This window comes from Scatophagus argus, chromosome 4, assembly GCF_020382885.2.
Source record: "Scatophagus argus isolate fScaArg1 chromosome 4, fScaArg1.pri, whole genome shotgun sequence".
NCBI classification, from domain to species: domain Eukaryota; kingdom Metazoa; phylum Chordata; class Actinopteri; family Scatophagidae; genus Scatophagus; species Scatophagus argus.
In genome coordinates, this window is record NC_058496.1 from 16,779,709 (window position 1) to 16,802,600 (window position 22,892).

Consider the following 22,892-nt stretch of genomic DNA (forward strand, 5'->3'; position numbering starts at 1 on the left):
TGGCAACAGTTTGGGGAAGATCCTTTTTCTATTTCAGCATGACTGTGTTCCAGTGCACAAAGCAAAGTCCATAAAGACATGGTTGGATGGGTTTGGTGTGGAAGGACCTGACTGACCTGCACAGAATCCTGACCTCAACTCCATCAAACACCTTAGGGATGAACTGGAACGGAGATTGTGAGGCAGGCCTTTTAATCCAACATCAGTGCCCGACCTCACAAACGCTCTACTGCATGAATGGGCAAAAACTCCCATGGAAACACTCAGAAATCTTCTGGAAAGCCTTTACAGAAGAGGGGAAGCTGTTGTAAATGCAAAGCTGTCTGTGCATTCAGAATACAATGTCATTAAAGCCCCTGTTGGTGTAATGGTCAGGTGTCCCAATACTTTTGTCCATAGTGCATTTCATGGTTTGAGTTGTTAGACCCTTAATTGTAAAGGAAATCTTAAAAGGACATTTGACATTTTAGAGGCAACATGCACAGCGTTATTTTTATGTCCTATCTTCATCGTCCTCTGAACCCTTGCAGGGTCAGATGCCATTGTTTCATACACTTTATGGGCCTCCAACTTTGTGACTACAGCATAGGGAAGGCCATTTACCGCTTCAACACAATGCAAGGTGCACAAGGAAATCGTCTGACTGATGAGTGTATTGTGGAAGAACTTGACTGGCCTGCAAAGAACCCCAACTTCAACCCCATTCAACGACATCCAATACATCGGAATAGAGAGGAACAGATGATGTTGTGTACCTTGATTTAAGGGCAATATTCTTTTCTTTGACAGACCTGAAATTGCGAGGCACTTTCCAAACACTTCCTCAGTCACTCCCATGTCTTTTCAGTGATAATTGTTCCTTCTTCTTCTGGAAACACAAAACATGCTCTGCGCATTGAAGATTTCCATATCAAATTAATTTTTCTTATAAGAATCTTGTGACGACACCAGACTCTTGCCATTTAGACTGATGATCTCCAAATAGTTTAAAAAGATGAATTGCAATCACAAGGATAGTTTACCACCTTTTTACCCACCAGAACAGCTCAGGTTAGCTTAGTTAATATAATTTAGCTTTAAATATATTTATATTTAGCGTTCATATATCCAAACACATGACTGACTAGAACTTCCAGACTAAACTTTCCTCTTTTTTATTCACAACCTTGGTTCTGAGCATCATAATGACAATACTGCTGTGTGTTAGTCAACCTTTATTTTGAAATTAATGACCCCTTCACAGTCATGCTCCTTGTAGGCTCCTAACACTTTACCATACATTTTAATCAGGAAACTGATGATCAGATATTTTGACAAATGAGGTAGTAGGGTGGGTTTTATTTGGTCAAATATGCATTTAACAGTCACACTTGAGAGGCTCAGTGTGATTTCATTGAGGGTGATTCATATCCAGTAATAAAAGTACAATCATAAAAAGACAGACAGAGACTGTCCCTTCATTGTGAAAACTACTACATAGTTATTAATTCACTGTAAAAAAACAAAACAAAACAAAAAATCAGGAATAATACCACACCTACCTCGACACAATCATGTAATTTTCAATCTACAGTGTAAAATACATGCAATTAATATAACGCATATAATTTGTCATTTTGCCAGTTTGTAATTCTCTCTTTCAGAACTCTGAGAATACATGCACATAAACACACTGCATCATTGCTTGTCATGACCAGCTATTCGGTATGCAAATACAGAATCAGAAAATCTTTGTTTTGTTTCTATATTTGAAAGTAACACATATCATCCAGCAGTTTAAAAAAAAAAAAAAAAAAAAAAAAAAAAAGAATCGACATGTTGCTCTGGCAGTAGATGAATAAACTATAGTCGAAGAGAAGGTCCCAGTTTCAGTCTTTTTTGCTTTTTAGGTTATTTTTTTACTGTAAAGGTGAACTCTTGGTGGGAATCATTATTCTAGACTCCATGCTTCTGATCAAAGGTACTGAAGACAGAAAAGGAGAAACATATTAAAGAGTTTGACAATAACCTAGACTGTGGACTTGGATGCATACAGATAAATAGAAAGTATATCCTCTCAAGTTGTAAGTGTACGCCATTACAGTGTGACTCAAAAGTGAAGCAGGATATCTACTTTTATTTCACACAGTGTGTACTTATTAGAATACCATCACATCATGTGTACTGTTTTCATTCAGCTTACCATGTGTTACAGTCGCACATATAAACTTTTATGATGCTGAAACATCTGTCTAGCTATAACTGTGAAAGAACAAATACTGTGAAAATGACTGTGCTATCAGTAGAGCCAAGCCCATATGGCACTGCAACACCACGGGTTTAGTCAAGAACACTCCTCCCTAACACACCAACTTGTATTGTACATAACTCTGTGCTTACCTGTTCACTTTGCTCTTGCTGCTACAAGACTTGCACTTGCTAATTTTTTTTGTTTGTTTGTTTGCTCCTGCCACAACTTCAGCATCCGCCTGTGGGCTCTCTTCTCAACAGTTCCTGAGGAGAATCTGCACTGATCTCTCACTATGCTCAGTACAATTCACAGGGAGTGACAGTCAAGTAAATTTTATCTTGTCTGAACTCTTAACTCTCTCTCTCTCTCTCTCTCTCTCTTGTCCTTATGTACTGCTGTAAAGTACAGAATAGCTCTTATCTGTCATCCAATCTATGTCATTTTTAAACAACAGTTCGTATTGCATCCCATGAAGGAATACCTCAGTCTTCAATCAATGATTTTATAAAAAAAGGCAACAGATTTGAGACAAAACCCACCCCTGCTTGCACCACTAAACTAGAAAATACTGTACTGTATACTATGTTGATATTTGCTTGTTGTTGTCATCTTATGCGGCACTTATCACGCTTTGTTAAATAGTAGATTTTGCATCTCTCCTACCTGTATAATACACATTTGCATCCCATCCCTCCTTCAGCCAGGCAGAGTTTCTGGTCTCCTCTCGGGACTGGAGGCTTTCATAAGCTTAGGAAATAGCCAAACCACATTTTCTGTTAAGCATTAATAAATGTATCTCACTCTTAATATTAAAATATAAATATAAATATTTAACATTCATATTCTTAAGAACTTAATTTCAGCCAAAATAGTTTTAGCTGTAAAAAACATTTTCAGAGTCACTATGGGAGTAGAACTATTCAAATTGCTTGGGTTAAACCTCAGGAGGCAAACAAACATACAACGTCTGTCTGTTTCCATTTGATGAGCCACAGAGCGAAATAGCTATAAGCTAACTGAACCCTCAAAGTTCCACAAATTCATTTATATTTGATGTTACCCATCCACATTTATGAACAGGCAAGGCTTTATATAGCTGTCTCACTATCATGGGGATATTACATGTATATTTTGTATCATTTACGCACGGGGCCAGTCATTCTGCCACTCCTGTAACATGTCAACATTCACACCTTTCTGTGGTAGGTAAAGGATTAAGACACCTTGTGATATTCTCCAAATAAAAAGGAGACACTCACAGTGTTGGCTTGATTACAACATACAGGTCAGAGACGTGCATGGCTGCACATTGCTAAATAATAACAGGCCTGGTTTAGAACTACTTCATCTAGTTATATCAATTCCCACAGGGTTTAACTCATGTCCCATCTGTTTGTACAGATTCAGAGCTCTATCATTTCTTTTGAGAGCTTGCCCTAACACATAAACAATGAATCAACATGTCTGAGGTGATGAACATGCTGCATACTCACCCCACAAATGATGAACAACATACAAATCGCCAATCTGTGAGAAGAACCCGCCCACTGCTTCGTTGTTTTCCTGTCTGTATTTGATTGCCCTTGCCCTGTTGTAAGACATGTTATTTTCAGAGGTGCACTGACCACCTGAATATCTGGAACACTTTGTGCTTAGGAAACAGACATCCATTTTAAGCTAATTTTAAGCCATTTTTTAAGCTAATAAGTAATTTAGCTTGTTGAGCCTTACCAGTGGTTTCCCCATTCAATCATAGTTCCTGGCTGAAACACATGTGAGGAGGTAAAATATTAACAGTTTTAAAAGATATGACATTGAGATTATAACGCACCTCACACAAAACAGCTCTTTTACATTTGCACACACAGCCTAATCACACAAGGTGCTATGATGCAAACCGGCATGAACAAACCTGTTTTACGGCACATTCATAGCTTTCTCTATTTTACAGATCAACAAACTCTGTGGGCCCAAAGAGCACACATACAGGACACTGATTTTATCATACAGAGCTGTGTTTCAAAGCACTTTTTTTTAGATACAATCTTATCTTTTGTGGACAGCTCACTCACCAATGCAATGCATCAGCTATGAATAAGTGTGAATCCCACATGAAGCTTTCAGACAGGAAAAATAGACGAATGGGCAAGACGTGAAAATAGTTCAACAACCTATTGGCTATCCAAGAATCCAGTCTGTTTTAAGGAAAAGGTGCCTCCTACCGCTTCATGCCAGTATTATTAAGACTGGCTCCTGAATGCATTCAGTATGGTTCCCACAGTCAGTGGGAGTAAAGACTGCTGTATGATTAAAAAAAAATCTTACATCACAAACAGTTGCAATCAAAATGATTCAACTCCCTTAATGTGCAAGACATTCTAACATAGGGATAAAAATTAATGACATCACTAAGACCTCAACCCATCAGTAAAAGTTACAATACATATTTGAATGATTTTTGAGAATTCAGTGTTGAGGTTACAAGTAGTAGTACACATAAATAAAATTTTCTTCAAAAAACAGGGCCCATGAGCAAAATTATTCAGCCCCAGACTTAATATTTTGTATAGCATCCTTGGACCTTTTCTACCTCCAATAAGCATTATGGTAAAAAAGAAAAAAATATTAAACAGACTCCTAGATCTTTACAGGCCTATCCATTTTTTTCTTCAAGTTGACTTTGTGTTCTTTTGGTCATGTCCTCGCCTATTGAGTGTTTTTGAGAGATATTTTTGTTCCTGTCTTCACCAGCTCCTCCTGCAAGTCACTGGAAATACTGCGGGGCTTTGCAGCTCCCCTAGAACAAGCTTTGTTTTTAATTCCACGCACACAGAGTTTTTAATGTTGAATTTTTAAACGTGTGTTCAACACTGCCAGACATTTCTCTTGGAACTTGAGGTGTCTTGGACATCTTTATATTTCAGATTTATATCCGAATCACAGTTCCTGAAAGGTTAATTGGTTTAAAATAAATAAATAAATAAATAAATTAGCAAGGAAGCGGTTTAATAATTGTGACATGGCATACACACTCATCAGGGCTGAATAATTTTGGTTGCAACTGTAATGTTGTAGTCCCATGGACCGGATTATCTATGGAGTGATATTAAAATAACCATATGTCATGCAAGTTTAATTAGTGTAATAAATGTGGATACCTTGAGGTGATAGCTGCGCATTTCATAGATGTTGGGTCCTGGTCTGGGCAACGGTTCATTCCAGAAACTGAACTCCAGGAGGAGCTGATTTTTCCTTGAAATCAACATTTTTGCCCTCTCTTTCCGAAACTCTACATACTCCTGAAGAAAGAGAAAAATGTTATTTTAATGAAAACAGGAACATATCAAGATATATGTGATATCAGGACTTTTCTTCGGCTCACGTGAGAACTAAAATTCTGCAAAGTCAAGATAATATTGGCATTGCTTTAACCTTTAAACGTCAGCTTTCTCTATGATATCTCTGCAATGCATTCTTACTCTGTATACCAAAAAGAGAGAGAGAGAAAAAGAGAATTTCCAGTTAACCTTGTTACTGTTCAGCTTCTCCAGGCATTCAGTCAAGGCTGGGTAGCCTCCTCTGTATCGCCATAGATGCACTGCAAAAACAGAACAGCAGATGTCTCTGTAGCACCATGTGGCGAGTAATGCCACCCACACAACCAGCAGATAGACCACCTCCATCATCATGTGAACACTTCTTTTTACTGTCGCTGAATGCTCTTCATGGACACGCTACACTGTAAATTATATGTAGAAGGAAAGGTGTTGACAGTGAGTCATCTGATAGTGTCTGTGTGTTTCTGTGCATTTTCTGTGAAGCTCTGCTAAACAATTAGAGCCAAACTGCAGCCACTCAAAGCAAGTGGTGTCATCCATGAGGCCTTGAAACTGAAAAATAAATTCAGTCCTTGCTGCAATCATTGACCGTGATCAATAAGAGGTGACAATTTTCATTATCTTTTCATGATGGTTTCTGTTCACTGTTGGACTGCTTGCTTACCAGCTTGGTCCTGGTCTCCATACCAGGTATTCCAGCTTCCAACCACCTCACATGGGAAGTCTTGGTCCTGATGGAGCCTGTTTTGCACCTCAGCCCTAATACCAGCATCGAAGAAAACACAGCCTTTTCAAATGCTGTTACCAATGTGCCTACAGTTATAATGCACTGACTTTTCACAGTAATGATCATCTACAGGGGTATGAATGAAGTCTACGATACAAATTGTTGTTACACCCAAAAAGACATTAATTATATTACTTCAATTTTACAGTAAATTACTCTTATGATCCTGCAAGAATACTGTGGCACTAAAGTCCATCCTATGAAAAAGGGAAAATCTCATTTGTATGATCAAAAAAAAAAAAAAATCAAATTAGCTGCTCATTCACTCAAAGCACAGTTTACCTAATATATCTACCAGATTTTACACAAATATGTTCTATAAATCTAAGCTTTTAATATACTGTTGACAAAAACCCAATAAAACAAGCAAAAGATTGAAAACATAGCTTGACTGGTGGAGTTAATGCAAGGAGTGTTTCAAAGCAGAGAACACACTCACTCTAGACTGTTGTATGCTTCCAGGCACTCCGGTTTGACGTTGTGAACTGAAAGAAAGAAATGGGTGGGTTTTCTTATTTTCTTTTAATACAAGCAAAAATCAAATTCTTCAACAAAGTAATTTCACACTCCAATTCAACAGAAACTTATACAAAACAGATTCGCCTTCAATAGGTTATAGACCACGGCTGATAAGAGTGTTCAAAATGAAATCCGTACATGGTGAAACATATGCCATAAAAAAAGATCAAAGCCCAGAGAGGATGATAGAGTTTTCTACAAGAGACAGACACAGTTATCAGCACAGACTCAAAGAAAAATCTGAGTAATTGATTGGCAACCCTTACATAACTTTACAGACTTGATACATCACACTATCACAGAATAACTCGTTGCTGCCTGTATGTTGCATACGTATGGTAATAAATGACATGCAACAGGGCAGTCCTGCTCTTGTCTCATGTTATTTTCAGTTTTGTCTGAGGTCATTGAGGCCAGCGTGGACAGCATTGAATTAGGATGATTTATTTAGCTGTTTTCTGCAGAGAGAAATGGATAACAGACTGCTGTGACTCAAAACAGAATCCAATTCATTATCATAATATAATGTAACTGTATCAAGTTCACTTGTGTTTGGCCCTTGGCAACCCCCTCGCTTAAACAAAATAATCCTGTTGTGAGTAAGTGAAAGACCTCATGCCTACATTGAATTTTATAAAGGTTGCTGGTCTCTTTCTTTGAGAGCAGGTTGGAGTGGGCATCTTTTCTGGCATCGACTTTGTGCACAAATAAGGAACGGAACCAGCCTTTGTCGCTGCTCTCTGAAAACCTCCTACACAGAAACAAGATGAAACAAAGTTTCACAAAGGCTCAATGCAACAACATACAACGAAGAAGTTATTGGTACAGAAAAGACAAACTTAAAAGGAACATGGAGATGTTTGTGACATACAGGCTAAAAGATAGTCGTGCTAATATTCTTTGATATGAAAAAGATGCATTCTGTATGAGTGAGTGGGCTGAATGCCACATTTTATGTCTTCAGGATAAAACTTTTGTTTACCCAATCTGGAGTGGATAAATGGAGATTATCATTCAACTACTGTCACAATCTAACACTGCCCAAACAGTATTTGAATGTGAATAACTGTCCCTCGAAGTCAGACAGCCTAAATAATAACCCAGAGAAACCCAGTGGCATTGAAGCAAAGACGAACTAGTTCCAGTTAGCAATACTACCACAATAAATTAAAACTGAACTATTTATGGCTCAAAAATGACAACTAACCAAGAATATTATCAGCTCTTACGTACATTACATATAGCTTGTCTTTTCAAAACACGAGGGTGAAACTAGAACAAATGAAAAGCACTCTTTCATGTTAAGACATAAAAAGTAAAAATTGAAAGCAAAGATTGACTATTCGGCAATGAAAATTGTGAGCTGCTTCACTTCCACTCCACAAAATATGTCTATTCATATGCAAGTTAAACCGAGCTCCCACACTCAGCTGGACATCAAACCCAAGGACATTTTAATGACTTTCATTGTTTTTATACACTCAGAATTTTGTCACAATTCTGAAACCATTTTAAAGCTGCTTAAATCAACATTAACCACCATTTCAGGATTTTTTTCACAGGATGTGAAGTGCTGAATCAAAAACCTGCCCAAAGAGAATAACTGATATATGGTCACTTTAAGGATTAGGGAACTATATTGTGTACATGTTTACTTACACACAGCACTTTCAAGGCCATTTGTTAATTCACAAACACTTTCTAGGTTTTTTTTTGCCATTATTCTAAAATCCACAAACTTTCAAGGTCAGTGAGACTCTCTTTTAATAACCTTATGGGCCACTGACTTTAATTGGGAACTATAATTAGAAATGAATTTCCCATGGCTCTCTTTCAAAAACAACAAAGCAGTGTTCAAGCCAATAACTTGTTTTTAAATACAGCCAGCCACAGAGGAATTCACTGTGTGGAGATACAGATAAGTTGTCAACAAGTCTTGGTTACATTTATTGTAGCTTTACAGGACAAAGTGCAGAAGTCCAGCAAATGATTAAAGCGGGTGTGGAAATCCGCCTGGCTGTTTTTGCAAATAATAACCCTAGAAGTAACAATAGCACGTACTGTATTGCACGAACACATTATTTCACCTAAGCATTTAGTCAACATAACTTATTAAACTTGAGTGAAGTCACCCGGTTAACAATGGCAAAAACAAAACGATCGCTGAGTGATTGAAGTGATTAAAGTGTGGTTTAATGTTACGTCAGCTAATATAATGTTTAAGACACACAGCAAAGATTGTCCAATTACGCTTTAGTTTACGTTAGTAACGCTAGCTGATAACAACTTTTCACGAGTTTAGTCAAAGGGCATGTCAAAATGTACCGTTAGCTCGTCATCACAGTTCCATAACGTGACAGAGGCCGTTTAGTGTGTGCTCACCTGGCTAAGGTTACATTAAAAAAAAACCCCACGTCGTTACCTGGTAACCTGGCGCAGATTCACAGAATACCTGTACAACATATGTCCTTTAGACCACACAGAACTAGTCGTCGCCATGTTCCCCTGGAAAGTAAGAAAGTTCTTCCGACAAGCAAACACACGAGTCGAGTTAATGTTTACCCCTTTATCTGTGATGTTTAGACGGCTAAGCAATTAGCCGCCAACTGCACAGCCGCCGGCTATTTAAAAACACGCGACTGTGACGCAGTACGCAGTGATCGATACGCACAATCAATCAGACCTGATTAATTGAATGCCTTTTGATGGTGAGAAACTTCACTGAAAGTCGTATTAAGATCCTTTACTTATAAATTATCTCAGTAAATATTAGCTTATTGTGTATATATTATCCTTTATGACAGATTAAAATCAAACAATAATTAAAATACTTGAATTTTACATGAAATTTAATTGATTATATTCATAATAAAATAAAGAGATGCAGTGGAGGAATGTAACCAAGTGCATTTACTCAGATAGAAACAAATTTGAGGTAATTGTACTTTGAGTCTTTTTTTGTTGCAGCCTATATTTTTACTTCACAACACTCAGGCCTGTTTAACAATGTTCATTAGCCTATTTAATACTCTACAAGTTAAAAGTGTGCATCGAAAACATAAAGAGCCTAAAGAATAGGATGTTTTTAACAATAATAATTTAAAAGTCTGGACAACTGGTTGCACAAAACAGTCATTGTGAAGGTGTCCCTATGGGCTCTGGGTAATTGTGATGGTGTATCTGTCTATGCAGTCTACACGACTGCATAATGTAATGATAGAATGATATATACTCTTAATACTTTAGTACATTTTCTTCCTTCCATCACTGGTCAAGTACAACAAAATTACTCATTAAGTAGCCTGCTCAGGATAAGAGATGACTCCTTGCAGAGTCTTATACTAAATCACTGAATTTATTACCTGAAATACTATTTATTATAGTGTTGGAGCAGGTTCATTTGGTGCTAATTTCTTTGATCTTGATGAAAACTCTTTCTGTGCAAAGGAAGTACAACCACAATCATATGATAAAGGCAGCAGAGCAAAAAGTATTTCCGTCTCAAAATCCTTCCTTTGGGCGGAGGTGGAAGTAGCAATACCAGTGTAGAAATATTCCTTTACAAGTAAAAGTTGTGCATTTATTATTATTATTTTTTTTTTACTAAAGTAAAAGTACAAAAGAACAAAATGTGTTCATCATTTTAATGTTGAAGCTGGTAAAGGTTAACTCCTTTATATAGTTAATCTTCTGGTGGAGCTTGTAAATTTCCCCCTGATCATCAATGCATTTTTTTGAATCAATACCATTACATCATAATTTATTTGTTTATTATTATTTTTGTATCATTGAACAAAATCTGCAAAGAAAGTTGCCTAATAAATGTAGTAGAGTAAAAAGTTCAGTATTTTCCAATGAACTGTACTAGAGTACAAGTAGTAGAAGTAATAGAAAATGGGAATACTCAAGAATAGTTCAAGTACCTCAAAACTGCACTTAATTAGAGTACTTGAGCAAATGTATTTAGCTACTTCTACCACTGCCTCTGAGCAAGACAGTTGGACAAAAATCTAAAACTCAAATAAAATATATTAAGCACCTCAACACTTAAAAGCAGCACTGAAATAGATGCTTACTTACTTTCCATCTATGCAAATAGGCTCATACGAGGTATGACATTGTAGAAATATATTTAAGAAGTAGTACAACATGTTTTTGGAGTTTTCATGAATAATACAAAATAAAATGACTTGGAGAAACGACTTGGAGAACATTCAGGGGGGATGTAAGAGAGATGCATGTCTCCAAATAACACCTTACTGTATCTAATACTGTCTGAGTTATCCTGCTGCAGTAAACAGGTCTCTTATCTAATAGCAAACTGTTCTTCCAAAGCTGGTTTCTCTGTTTGACTAGTCATGCAGTACTTAAATCCTTTTTGTGCAACCCACTTTCACTTCTTTTCATACACAATGCGGTGCTCTCTGATCCTCTCCATCATTCTACCCACTGACATTATATAACATCAAATCAGATCATACCTAAAAAGAATCACTCAATGCGTGTATTGTATGCCTGTGCTCAATTACTTTAACAACACATTATTTCAAGCATGCACACATGCAGTGTACGTACTGTTTCTTTTGGAAAATGAAGAAACTATTCCTGAATCATCTTCATTTACAATTGATTGGGTATTTAATGTGTTTTATTTGATCCATAAATACATTTCATTCAGAGGAATAATCTCTCATGGTTCTTACAAAAGACATCTTTTAATGATAATGTACTTGCACGCATCCTTCCTTTGGTTCATCTGCCGTTGAAAACGTCCACAGAGCCTTGGCGAGACTCTTTACATATTTTCTGGCATAAAAGTACAGCAATTACAGTTTCTTGCACAATTTATAAGAAAACACTTTTCAAGCTTTTGCTTTTCTCAATGTGCCAATTCTTCCTCCGTGATTTACTGTAAGCACAGGGAAAATTTCTTTCACTGCTGTATACAAGTCTTCAAAATCCTGATTCACTGTGATGTCCTAGAGGGAGTGGTATACAGAGAAACCAGTCAATACAATTTAAAAAGGAGAAGATTTGCAGAAAATCTGAAAGAGGTGAAATTTGTCTGAGTTACCGAAAAGCCTAATGCTTCCATAGCTGATTCTGGGTTTTCCTGCACAGCCTTTAGGATTCCATAACACCCAGCATTCTGGATGGGGTTCCTTCCCATCTGGCCAAAGATAAACATGGGAAATTTAAGAAATAAGCAATACTCTGCTTTTAGTTATGCAGGTGATGAAACAAGATTTGAAGGTTAGTCTGGCATTTATTAAGGATTAAAAGATTCCCACCCCTTGTATCGTCTGAAAATAACCTGTCTATTAGCCATTTTTAAAAGAGTAGTCCAGCATTTTCAGATATTGACCTTTTTCTGGCAAGTTAGCTGAGAAGATCAATGTCACTCTTATATATGTCAGTTGAATATAAGGCTAGAGCCCTTAGCCTGCAGAGGCTTAGCATTGCTTCACACAAAGGCAGGAAAGAGGGAAACAGTCTGCTTGGCTATGTCCAGTGGTAACAAATGCCACAGTCCCAAGCAGCATGTCTGAAGCTCTCAATAACATATTGTATCTCATTTGTTTAACTGAAAATTCAACATTTTGAAGGGATTATGTGCTGGACTGTTTTGGGCTGGGACCAGTGACTTGAGTCTTCACTACCTGGCAACTGGTCAGCTTGATGAAATAGTCAATTAGTGAGCTTTAGAGGTGCTGATAGGCGGATTTTCTGACTGTTGAACAGAGCCAGGCTAGCTGCTTTGTTTCCAGCCTTTATGCTAAGATAATCTCCCTGGCTGCTGACAGAAGCATCTTATTTACAGACAAGAGAATGGTATTGTTGTTTTCATTTCTGGCTAATAAGCATATTATACGAAGCAAATAAGCATAAAAATGCTCAATTACTGACTAGTAGCTAAAGTTAAAAGTTAACCATTCTAGACTACTCTTGGCTAATCCACACACTGTACTGTCCATTTAAAATAAACAGGACTGAACAAACTAGTTGCAAAAAGAAGAAAAAGGAAGAGGAAAAGGAAACCATGCAACAACAGTTTTCAGTTCTTAGCTTCTATTAATGCAGATGAAAACTGTGTCAGAAACTTTTAACTGACTGATTACATTTTCAAATCTTGCACATCTTATCAGTAGGACTATCAAATGCTCAGGGTGTATCTCAATTTTAGTGTAAGGCTTAACCATCATTTCTTTTCAATCATCAACCTGTTTCAGGCAGTTAAGATCAGTCGCTGAGAACTCCACTAGGGTGTTGACATTAAAACAAAGTACAGTGATCCATTTACTTATCCCATTTTATTCACTGATGCCACCCATTGGTTTTGAAGCTAGAACCAATCTCTTTTCAGCAGCTTACATTCAGGAATTTGATTGTCTTGTTTACTTTGAGACCCATGGCTAGACGAATAGCTCCTTCAGGGGGTATGCGGTTGTCACTGTTGAGACAAATGAAGAAAACAAACAGTAAACCATGTGTGTTGGAGTGTGAGTGGAGGCAATCATAAAGTGTTATTTTTTAAATGGTATTATTCATCTGCGTAGCACAAATGTCTAGAACTTTCTGAGGCAAGCCTTGTTTTGCTTGAGAAGCAGAAGAAACTGAATGACTTGAACTAGTAGGCTCACTTTAAGAAAAAAAATGTGACCACTGTTTAAAATTTCTTTGTTTTAAAAAAATAAAAAATCCAGTGCAAGAGTTTGACCTCATCAAGAGTCTCATAAAGGATATTTTGTTTCCCATCACAGTTAGTACCAAACAAGGTAAAACATGCGGTCATTTGTGATGTACATTAAAATGATCCTGATGCTCCTATTAACTCACACTGTATAGTCCGATGATCAGATAACTAAGATAACAAAGGCTCATACCTCACATTCAGCTCTTCCAGAACAGTGTTCTCTTTCAGAACCTGTCCTAAAGCAATGGCTCCTTCTTTACCAAAGCCATTAAATGACAGATCCACAGTTCTGAGGAAAATGTTTCCCTAAAAGCAAACAAGAAAACACTCAATTCAAAAAAATCAAAAAATTCAATAACAAGTAAAACTCAAGTTCACTAATGAGATTAAGTAAGGGGCAAAGAAACATCTTAATTTAAAGTGAGAGAACTGCAATATCAGTCATTAGCCTCTCAGGCCTTGAATCCATCAAACCTTTCAGTACAGTTTACTGATTAGAGACCCCTTAACATAATCTGCTGCTGCGCTCTCTTCTTATGAGATGTTTAATCAATACCTGACCAGGGGGGCTGTTTCACAAAACAGGATAAGTGAGTTAGTCAGTTTATAATATACAGTATCTTCTCATAACAATGAATCATATTATTAAACCTAATCTACAAGGTTTCGTCAAAACTGTATCATCAGAACGTATCGTGATCTTGTTTCGCTGTCCCTATACTACGTTTCTGACACAAGAGCAAACATATAAGAGATGTATTAATGTGTTTGATTACCTGCTAAAGTGTAAAATGCAAACATTAGTATATGAATGTGTGAGCTACAGAGTGTAAGGCTATAGGCAAGTGGCTTGTTCCCAGGATTAGGTGGTAACAAATTACAGGCAATCAGGATTATATCAAAACAGAAAAAAGAAGTATGACAAATAAACTCGTTTTTGGTTTTTTTGGTTTTTTTTAAATTACATTTTTGATTGAACTTTGAAATATGACAGTATTACATTTATGACACTTTTTCATGGATATAAATGTGGAGTTTGTCAAGATTACTCGTCTCAGGTCGCCACTTTTGTTGTGACTAACAATATTATTTTATTTTTAATATTCTTTAAAAATAATACTAATAATTTTAATGTTTTTTTCCAATGCTGTACAACATGGTGTTTTTGTGAAAAAGCATGGCTGGTCTGCCCAGCGCCCTGAACTCATCTGTATCCAACACATTTGGGCTGAACTGGACTATGAGCGAGAACAGTAACATTTCAACAGATTCAGTGTAATATATGACCTTTAATGCAAGAAATCAGTTTTAAAAAATGTTTTTCTATCTGACATGAACAATGTTCTAAATTTGATTTTGTATGATTTTTTCTTTTAATTCCTTATTTATTTGTATTATTTGTACATCTTCTTTTGTCTTTGACTTCAAAAAATTGTGCTGAATTATTGATTTCCAGGTGTATTACCCCGAGGCCATTGGCCAACATCACAGCTCCTCTCCCTCGAATGCAGTTCCAGGCCAAACTTAGTGATCTCAACCCTGTGTTCTCTGACAGAGAGTCTCCCAGGTTTTGCCCTTAGGATAGGAAACAAAAAATAATTGCAGCATGACAAAATAAAAAGATACATTATTTATTTGCAAACTACATCTACTCAGTAAATTACATCATCTTCTTCAAAACTATATCTGTTATGTGTCGGTTTGCAAGAGTTTGTGAGTTCAAATACTAGAAATCATATTCTGTAAAATTACTCATATCTGGGGGAAAGAAATCTATTTGGCAAGAAAGCATAGCCAGAAGTGCTTACTAAAATCAAAAACATTCATTTCTACACTTTCTGGGAGCATCTCATCTGCAGTAGTCCACTGAAACTGTGTGATTATGCATTTCATGGCCTAAAATGTGCACGATTGCTGTAGAAGAAGAGATGCCAAAGATAAAGCTCCAGATCATCATCTCACCCATTTTTTCATAGGGATAAGAAAGTGCAAGCACTCAGAGGTTCATAATCATAAGAAAAGATGCTCTTATTGTACTTGTTTGGAAGAGCAATAACATGATAGCTTGCATGTCAGAGTGTTTGAGTGGTATATTTTCTCTCAGGGACCTACTATACGGAAGAGTGCACTCAAAACAAAAGGGGTTGTTCTTTGATATTTCAGCAGGGGAGAGAACAGAGTTCAATATGTGAGGGTAGATCATTTATGGCAATGAGACACAGTGGTGCTCCCTTTTCTACAGACAGATTTATTTTCAATTACCTGCATCAGATGCTTCCTAGTCTGCCATTTTTCCATAAGGTGCCTGTCACAAAGCTCATCCACATCATAATTGAAAGAGGCTTTAATAAAGGCGAAATGTTCTTGACCTTTGAATGCCACAGTCTGTTGCTGCCTGCTGTCCTATGACTGCTTAGAGATAAGACTACATCATTACGGCAAGCTCTTCTGCTTTTATGAAAATGCTTTCCAGTACTCGTAGAAACCAGTAATTGAATATAGTCATAGTTTTAAATAAAAATGCATACTTCAGGTCAAATGCTCAATTCATAGGGCTTTGAAGTATATTAAACTATCATATAATAAGGAAGAAAAGAGGACTTTGCACTCATGCAGCTACTTTCAACAAGTATTTTTAAAATAGTAATTGTGTGGTCATGTGTGAACTAAAGAATATGTAAAATAGTTATATAAATATAGTATATAGTATATTTTATACTATATTCGATAGTATAAATATAGTAATAGTAACCAAGTCAATTGACAATTTACTGTCGCCTTTTTTACTATTACTTGAGTCATTTTTTTTTGTTTTTATTTTGAGATATAAATAGAAGAGCCTATCAAAATGACTTTGTTCAAAGCTTAACTTGCAGTATATGGTCAAAAGTAGGTGAACTTCTTAAATACTGTGTGCTCATCCGTCCACATGTTTTTGTGCTCTTTCTGGTGTTGCTTTTCTGTGTTGTTTTTGTCACAGCAGTCTGAAGTTTAAACTTTAAGCCCTGACCTCATCCTCATCTGACACTTTGCTGATGCACTGGACCGCCACCTTAGTGCCCAGTATCAGTCCTGGCCCTCATTAATGCTTTTGTGATTGAATGGGAGAAATTCTCTGCAGCCAGGTTAAAAAATTGGGTGGAACGTGAGAAACCAGATATATTAATATCCCAGCAGTATATTAGTGCTAATGGTTTTGGAGTGAGATGTTTAACAATCACATATGGGTGGAATGTTTAAGTGTCCATGTGTTTTGTCCAGCTGTCCATATACTATGTATACACATATTATAATACTTATGGATTACTACTTTTGGAGTATAAATATCAGAATTAAAAACTTCTCTTGCAAACTGTCAATTGTTGAAAAAAGAAAAGACTCATTCATGCCTCTTGAATGTTATTTGCTGTTGATGATACATATAATTTCTGGGTCTTTAAGATAAGTTATCCAGTGTTACGACATACATTTACATACATATCTCTGGTGTAAATCAATTTAGCCTAACAAAATGGGAGCAACCGGTACTCTTTGAAAGGCTGAGAACACACAAACAATATAAGACCTTTACTATGTATTAAATGATTGCAATGCTACCTGCATGTTCTCCCAGAGCGTTGTGGCTGAGGTCGAGGTGCTTTAACTTGGTGTTGGCAATCAGTGCTGGGCCAAGGTGCTCAGCAGACTGGTCTGTGAAATGGTTTCCAGACAGATTGAGATTTACCAGGGTGCTACTCTCCATAAGCATACCAGCTATGGCTTTGGCCCCATAATCCCCAAGATTGTTGTCGGACAGATCCACCTCTGGAACCACATACAAAAATTCACAAGAAAAAGTTCATGTGTATTGGAAAGCGTGTGTAGACAATATATGAAAGAAAAACCATTCAAAATATGTTTTAGGCTATATGGTTTTGTACATGAATTGTTAAAATTTTGCTAACTGTTTTTAATACAACTTGATTTTGTAGCCTGAATACTACTGAAGACAGCATCACAAAGTAGTTAAGACTACATCCAAACTTTTTATCACTCCTGTTTCCTTTTCTTGGTCTAAACTTTATGCAGAACTCATGACATTCCCATCAGCCTCAGCTGTACTTTGTGTTCAAGAAGCAAATATTTCCATGCTGAACTAAAAGGGTGAGCAGTGAAAATAATATACCTGCATGTTGGCATGGCATATATGACATTAGCATTTAGCTTAAAGCACTGTTGCCAGCAAGGCGTTAGTCATGTGATATTAATTGTTTGTTTTTCCTTGTCTACAATGTTCTATTGTTCAGCTCTTTCTGCTCTGTGTTGACAGCAAAGCAAGTTCCTGACCACTTCAGAATTCTTATGTGTTCTTCTAATTCTAATTCTAACTTCTAATTTAAAATCTAATTCTAACTTCTGATTTAAAATCTAATTCTAACTTCTAATTTAAAATCAGCAAAATAGGTCTCCTTTAAAATTAGAAACAGATGATGTCTGCTGCAGTATCACAGAAATATACATTAGCATGAGCTTTTATTCTGTATATTCACAGAATTGGATTACCCCTGAAAGTTGAATAGTGGTGCATGATGAAGGATGTTAAAAATAACGCCAGCCCAAAAAGCCTGCATGACTCACAGGAGCCATTCACCATAGATTCCCCCATAGGTTCCTGAGCTACACATAGGACTGACATTTAGCAAATATTAAACAGGGACCCCAGATGTTCAGTGGTGTGCTGACATATAATTGGGGTGAGTGTGGCGTATGAGTGGGAGTTTGGGTGGCACTTTTGCCAGAAAAAGGTGAGAGAGTGAAGGAGAAGAAAGAGAAAATGTGTGCATGCTTGAGTACCAAGTAATACCACCTGTGATGTAACAATTTTCCTTTAACATCTCAGCTATGGCAGCTCCGCCCATTCCTTCCATCCAATTATCTCGCAGGTTCAGTCTCAGTATTGAAGTGTTGGTTACCAGGGGAACCGCCAGTGCTTTGGTGCCCTGCAAACACACAACCCCCCCCCAACAAACACACCCCCCACCAAAGTGAAATTCTTCTGTTTGTTCGCTGCAGTATATTTCTTATCTGTATTCCAGTTAAAAGAGTAAATGTACTGATGCAGGTGGGCAGAGAGAGACAGAGAGAGAGAGAGAGAGAGAGAGGAATATTAAACCTGTGTGAGACAAATGAAGCAGAAGGGAGCTGTGCGGAGGCGTGGGTCAGAATTGAAGCTTGCAGAACATGAAAATTATAGTTTCTAGCAAGGCTAATGAGAAAGTTGAGTGCATGAAGCCTTCTGTTAACTTGATCTTTAAAATAAGAGAGCAGAAACAGCCCCATCAGAGGATAGTGTAAAGGCATATGTTCTGCAAGATTTTTTTCTTTACTTTACTCTGTGTGACTGACAGGTGAACACTTATTTAAAATCCAATTCAGTCTATCTGAATGTTGTTACAGAAGCCAGAACCTCTGGAAATGGCTATGTTGTGGATTTACTTTATGCAACTTTCATTTACAGCATTATGGGCCAGGGAGAGCCTGTAAAAATGTCAAACAGTGTAGCTAAAAGCTCCAGGCAACGCATTTCACATTTGCAGAGGATGTACTATTTATAAGAGATGTACAGCCACAAAGCAATTTAAATTGATTAACCATTGAAAAGACATCTAACTGTCATTGACTTGTGGGTTAAAATGAGACAGGGTTTAAGTATAATAAATTAATAGATATACCGATACAGATATGTCTGTGTGTACTATGGGTTGTGAGAGCCAAGTTATATAGACACAGTATTCACTTTATGCCTTATGTTCAGGAGGGCCACGTAAAAAGGATACGTTATCATGAATTAAAAGGTGAAAAAGGATTTTAAAAAAATCCCAGAGAAAAATGCAATTTTAAGTCTGCATAATGAGCTCTAGAAGTTTCACTTCCACTTTAATGTATACTGAAAAGATCTACATAATAGTCTAAACTTGAGAAAAAAAGAGGGACTTTTTTAACAAAAAAAAAACAAAAAAAAACAAAAAAACATTGGGGCCCAGCTGTGTTGGACTGAGAACAGTGCTCCCCAGACTTTGACATGATCAGTGCAGTCTCCCTGGAGGGGAATGTGACTTTGAATTAATGAGCCATTCACTGAACAAAGGTGTGGGCTGATCTGAAATAGCATTTGAGAGACAAAGAATTTGAAATATCTGTAGGCCTTTTTCCAAGAAATCAGGTTAAGTTTGAGTACCTTTACCCAAGTGAAACTGATCTGATCAGTGTAACAGGTGAGGAAAAAGGAAAAGACCCTCCCAAATGCTATGAAGCTGACACAGACAGTATTAAGGAGTGTTATCAATCCTTCCCTTGACATAAAAAAATGGTAACACTCTCTCTCCCCAGTGATATATACTTGCAATAACTGATTATTTGGCAACTTGGAGACAGCAGAAACAAGCTGTAAACACAACATTTACATGTCCTGACATTTAGAATATGGTGAACTTGTTAGCAAATGCTTATTTGCCATCCATTTCATTCATTTGGAGTCAAATGTTTCTGGCCATCTAGTAAACGTACGTCCAGTACTCAGTTAATTTTAGCTTTGTTATTAGTCTCCACTGGCTCATTGCTCCATTATGTTCATCATAGTTACAAATTATGTCTGTTTGCTGTTTGGTGCAGAGAAGACAGAGCACAATGGAGTTTTGGAGCTTTTTGGCTGAAAACAGATGCCTGCTGCAGTCAAGCAGGGTGATTTAAAATAGTAAAACTCTGGGCAGAACAGATAAGTTACGTCAAACCTGCTATAAAGCTATATATGAATATATACTACATAGACAAGTATTGGATGGAGCAGTTTTTCAGGGTTTGGGCTGAGCCCCTTCCAGTGAAGGGAAATCTCAGTGCTTCAGCATACCAAGACATTTTGGACAATGCTATGCTTCTAACTTTGTGGCAACAGTTTGGGGAAGGCCCTGTTGCCCACTAATAACTTTAATACAGTCTGTAACTGATGGTTTTAGTACCTGAGGGCCCAGACCACGATGCATCATGGACAGCTCTGTGTTCTGTATTTGCCTCAGAAAGTAAGAGGAAGGCACCACCTGTAACTTTTCACAGGCCTCCATGTAGCAGGTCTGCCCCGTTGGGTCATATTCATCGTCCTTATCTGCAACATGAACAAAGACAGGAGCTGTAGTGTCTGGCTGAATTGTTAGCTATCAATACCTCTTTGAAAAAGAGAGAGATGTGGCACTTTCCCCCAGAGGAGGACCTTTTGAGTGTGATATTGAAAAGTCCCTCATGGCTTATTTCACCCTGTCAGGGGAACTCATTCATACCAGATGGTTTTCACTTCTGGTAAAAAGGAAGCCTGACACAAAGACTGAGATGAAATCATTAAGATGCAGAACAGGGCTCTACACGTGTGGGCAGCCGCGTGTAGGAGTTTCTGTTTTGTTTTGGTTTTTTTTATTGTTCTTCTTCTCTGAAATCATTTGGAGATTGAGAAGATGGAAAAGCAGAAGGGAAAAGATGAACAGATGGGGCAACAGAAGGACTTTGTCTTATCAGTGCAAGTTCAGATTCATGATTAGACACACTATCAAAATACTTTTTACTGTTGAAGCGGATATAAAATAGTATTTCAGATGGAAAAATAAAAGGTTCAAAAGGTTAATTTCACACATATGACTCAGACCGCCAAACAATTTCCCATTTTTTCTATCAGGGAACATTGTGATGTTTAACATAAATTTGATGACTTTCCCACCCTATTTATGTCCCCTTTCTCTGTCCAAAATCAACTTTCTCTATACCTGTGAGCTCCAAATCTGTGTAGTAGTCTTCATCAGAGATCACACACTCCTCTCCTCCCAACTCCTCTTGTTCATTGTCTTCCTCCTGTTCTTCTTCCTCTTCACTCTCCCCTTCATCTCTGTCTAGCATGTTCCTGTCCGGGCGTGAGTGCTGATCCTTTTCCCCACATATGTCAACCTTTGTCCCGCTCATACTTTGCTGGGTGAAGAATGACAAAAGAAAGACATCATGCCTCTCCAAAGCTGGCTGTTGTTGGCTTCCCAAGCGAGCAGATTTGATGGATGTACTGCCAGGAGAATAAAACTGATACCTTCACTTAGAACAACTGTCCATCAGTGTGGCTAGACCATTTTAACTTCTCTTTGTATCTCTTTTTCCTTCTACTGGTTGTAATTGCTCTCCTTCAGCCTACCTTTTTACCTCTAGAACCAGAGGCTGTTTAAGTTGTATCTAGACCTGACATATTCAAAACGCTACATATCTCAGTCAGTCACGCTACATGTGTTACTGCAAAGAGGCTACTCGGAAATACCATTGTTTGGCATGCCAGTAGCACTGTTACTGTTCAGGAGCACATTTTGTGTGGACAGGTTGCATCCAAAGGGTTTTGTTATTTGAAAATGTACTTTCATATTGTATTTCTCACACTTACACTAGTTCATGGAGCCCCATGATTACAGTGTAAAAGTGTAATTAAAACAAACCTTAAGGATGGGATTCTGAGTCCCCTTTGTCAAATTCATTCATGCAAGTACACGGCTCAAAAAGTGATGCATGAAGAGATAACAGCCAGCCCTCGCCTGTGTTTTTGACCCCGTGCTTCCTCGCCTTGGCAAGGGAAGTGCTCAGATGTGCCAGATGGAATTTTGATGTGGACCTCCATCTCTAAAGCCCAACAAACTCTTTAGATCTATAACAAGCTTTGAATTCTCGTCCATCTTTGTCTTATCTCATTTGATAAAAATCTTCCTCAGTCCTATAACTCTTCACTTGCCTACCTGGCTGTTCCCACTTCGCTCGCTCAACAATTTGCAGATTTGGCTGGATGGTCAGCTTCCTACCTCCCCCAGCTGCAGCTTCTCACTTTCTGTTTCTGCGTCATCGTCTTCAAGCACAGAAGGCAGCAGCCTCTCCTTGGCCAACTTCTTCCCGTGAACCATGACTTCAACACTGAGTAATGGTGATTTGATACCGATAAAGCTGTTTTTTACTACCTTTACACAGAAATAATTTCAAAATATTGTTAATTTCTTTTCCGACTCACTGTGGAAAATAATATTTGTGCTGTGAGTGAAATCATTGCACTGCGTCTAAGCAGCAGGGACTGCAGTTTTTATGCAACCTATCTTGCTCAACAGGAGGGTCAAACTCTTTGGACTAATAAGAAAGGCCACTGCCTCTCTGTGTGACCAGCACCAATCAGAGTCCTTCTGTAAAGTTTGAAAGGCTCGTTTTGTTGACATGTTGCCATGCATCTCTGTGTGTTCTGAGCACCAACTCTCTGAGCCATGACGACCAGCACTTACTGAGGCAGGA

General features: G+C 37.6%; 2 protein-coding genes across 3 annotated transcripts; both read right to left on the reverse strand.

The window, feature by feature from the left end:
• Positions 1–1,197: 1,197 nt before the first annotated feature.
• Positions 1,198–9,497, reverse strand: nipsnap1 (nipsnap homolog 1 (C. elegans)). Its single transcript, XM_046385528.1, has 10 exons — positions 9,297–9,497; positions 7,498–7,625; positions 6,795–6,840; positions 6,233–6,327; positions 5,758–5,828; positions 5,389–5,529; positions 3,962–3,993; positions 3,724–3,818; positions 2,894–2,977; positions 1,198–1,963 (listed from the first exon to the last, which is right to left on the reverse strand). The coding sequence occupies exons 1-10, from the start codon at positions 9,371–9,373 to the stop codon at positions 1,899–1,901; spliced, it is 834 nt and encodes a 277-aa protein (XP_046241484.1). The 5' UTR covers positions 9,374–9,497; the 3' UTR covers positions 1,198–1,898.
• A 1,481-nt stretch (positions 9,498–10,978) lies between these two features.
• Positions 10,979–22,711, reverse strand: lrrc74b (leucine rich repeat containing 74B). Of its 2 annotated transcripts, none has more exons than XM_046385533.1 (10): positions 22,355–22,454; positions 21,356–21,554; positions 20,564–20,706; positions 18,415–18,547; positions 17,166–17,372; positions 15,034–15,143; positions 13,759–13,874; positions 13,247–13,325; positions 11,949–12,044; positions 10,979–11,853 (listed from the first exon to the last, which is right to left on the reverse strand). In XM_046385533.1, the coding sequence occupies exons 2-10, from the start codon at positions 21,546–21,548 to the stop codon at positions 11,737–11,739; spliced, it is 1,194 nt and encodes a 397-aa protein (XP_046241489.1). In that variant the 5' UTR covers positions 21,549–21,554; positions 22,355–22,454; the 3' UTR covers positions 10,979–11,736. The 2 variants fall into 2 exon arrangements, with proteins under 2 accessions (XP_046241489.1, XP_046241488.1); XM_046385532.1 differs by having other exon boundaries at positions 10,982–11,853; positions 22,418–22,711.
• Between the last annotated feature and the right edge of the window lie 181 nt (positions 22,712–22,892).

Coding starts and splice junctions, on each gene's coding strand:
- nipsnap1 (XM_046385528.1), bottom strand. CDS start 9,373: ATGGCGACGACTAGTTCTGTGTGGTCTAAAGGACATATGTTGTACAGG. Junction 6,841..7,497: donor CAACCTTTATAAAATTCAAT/GTAGGCATGAGG, acceptor TCTTTCTTTCAG/TTCACAACGTCAAACCGGAG. Junction 5,530..5,757: donor AGAAGCTGAACAGTAACAAG/GTTAACTGGAAA, acceptor CTCTTTCTTCAG/GAGTATGTAGAGTTTCGGAA.
- lrrc74b (XM_046385532.1), bottom strand. CDS start 22,516: ATGGTTCACGGGAAGAAGTTGGCCAAGGAGAGGCTGCTGCCTTCTGTG. Junction 17,373..18,414: donor GGAAAATTGTTACATCACAG/GTGGTATTACTT, acceptor ATGTGGTTCCAG/AGGTGGATCTGTCCGACAAC. Junction 13,326..13,758: donor CTGGAAGAGCTGAATGTGAG/GTATGAGCCTTT, acceptor TTGTCTCAACAG/TGACAACCGCATACCCCCTG.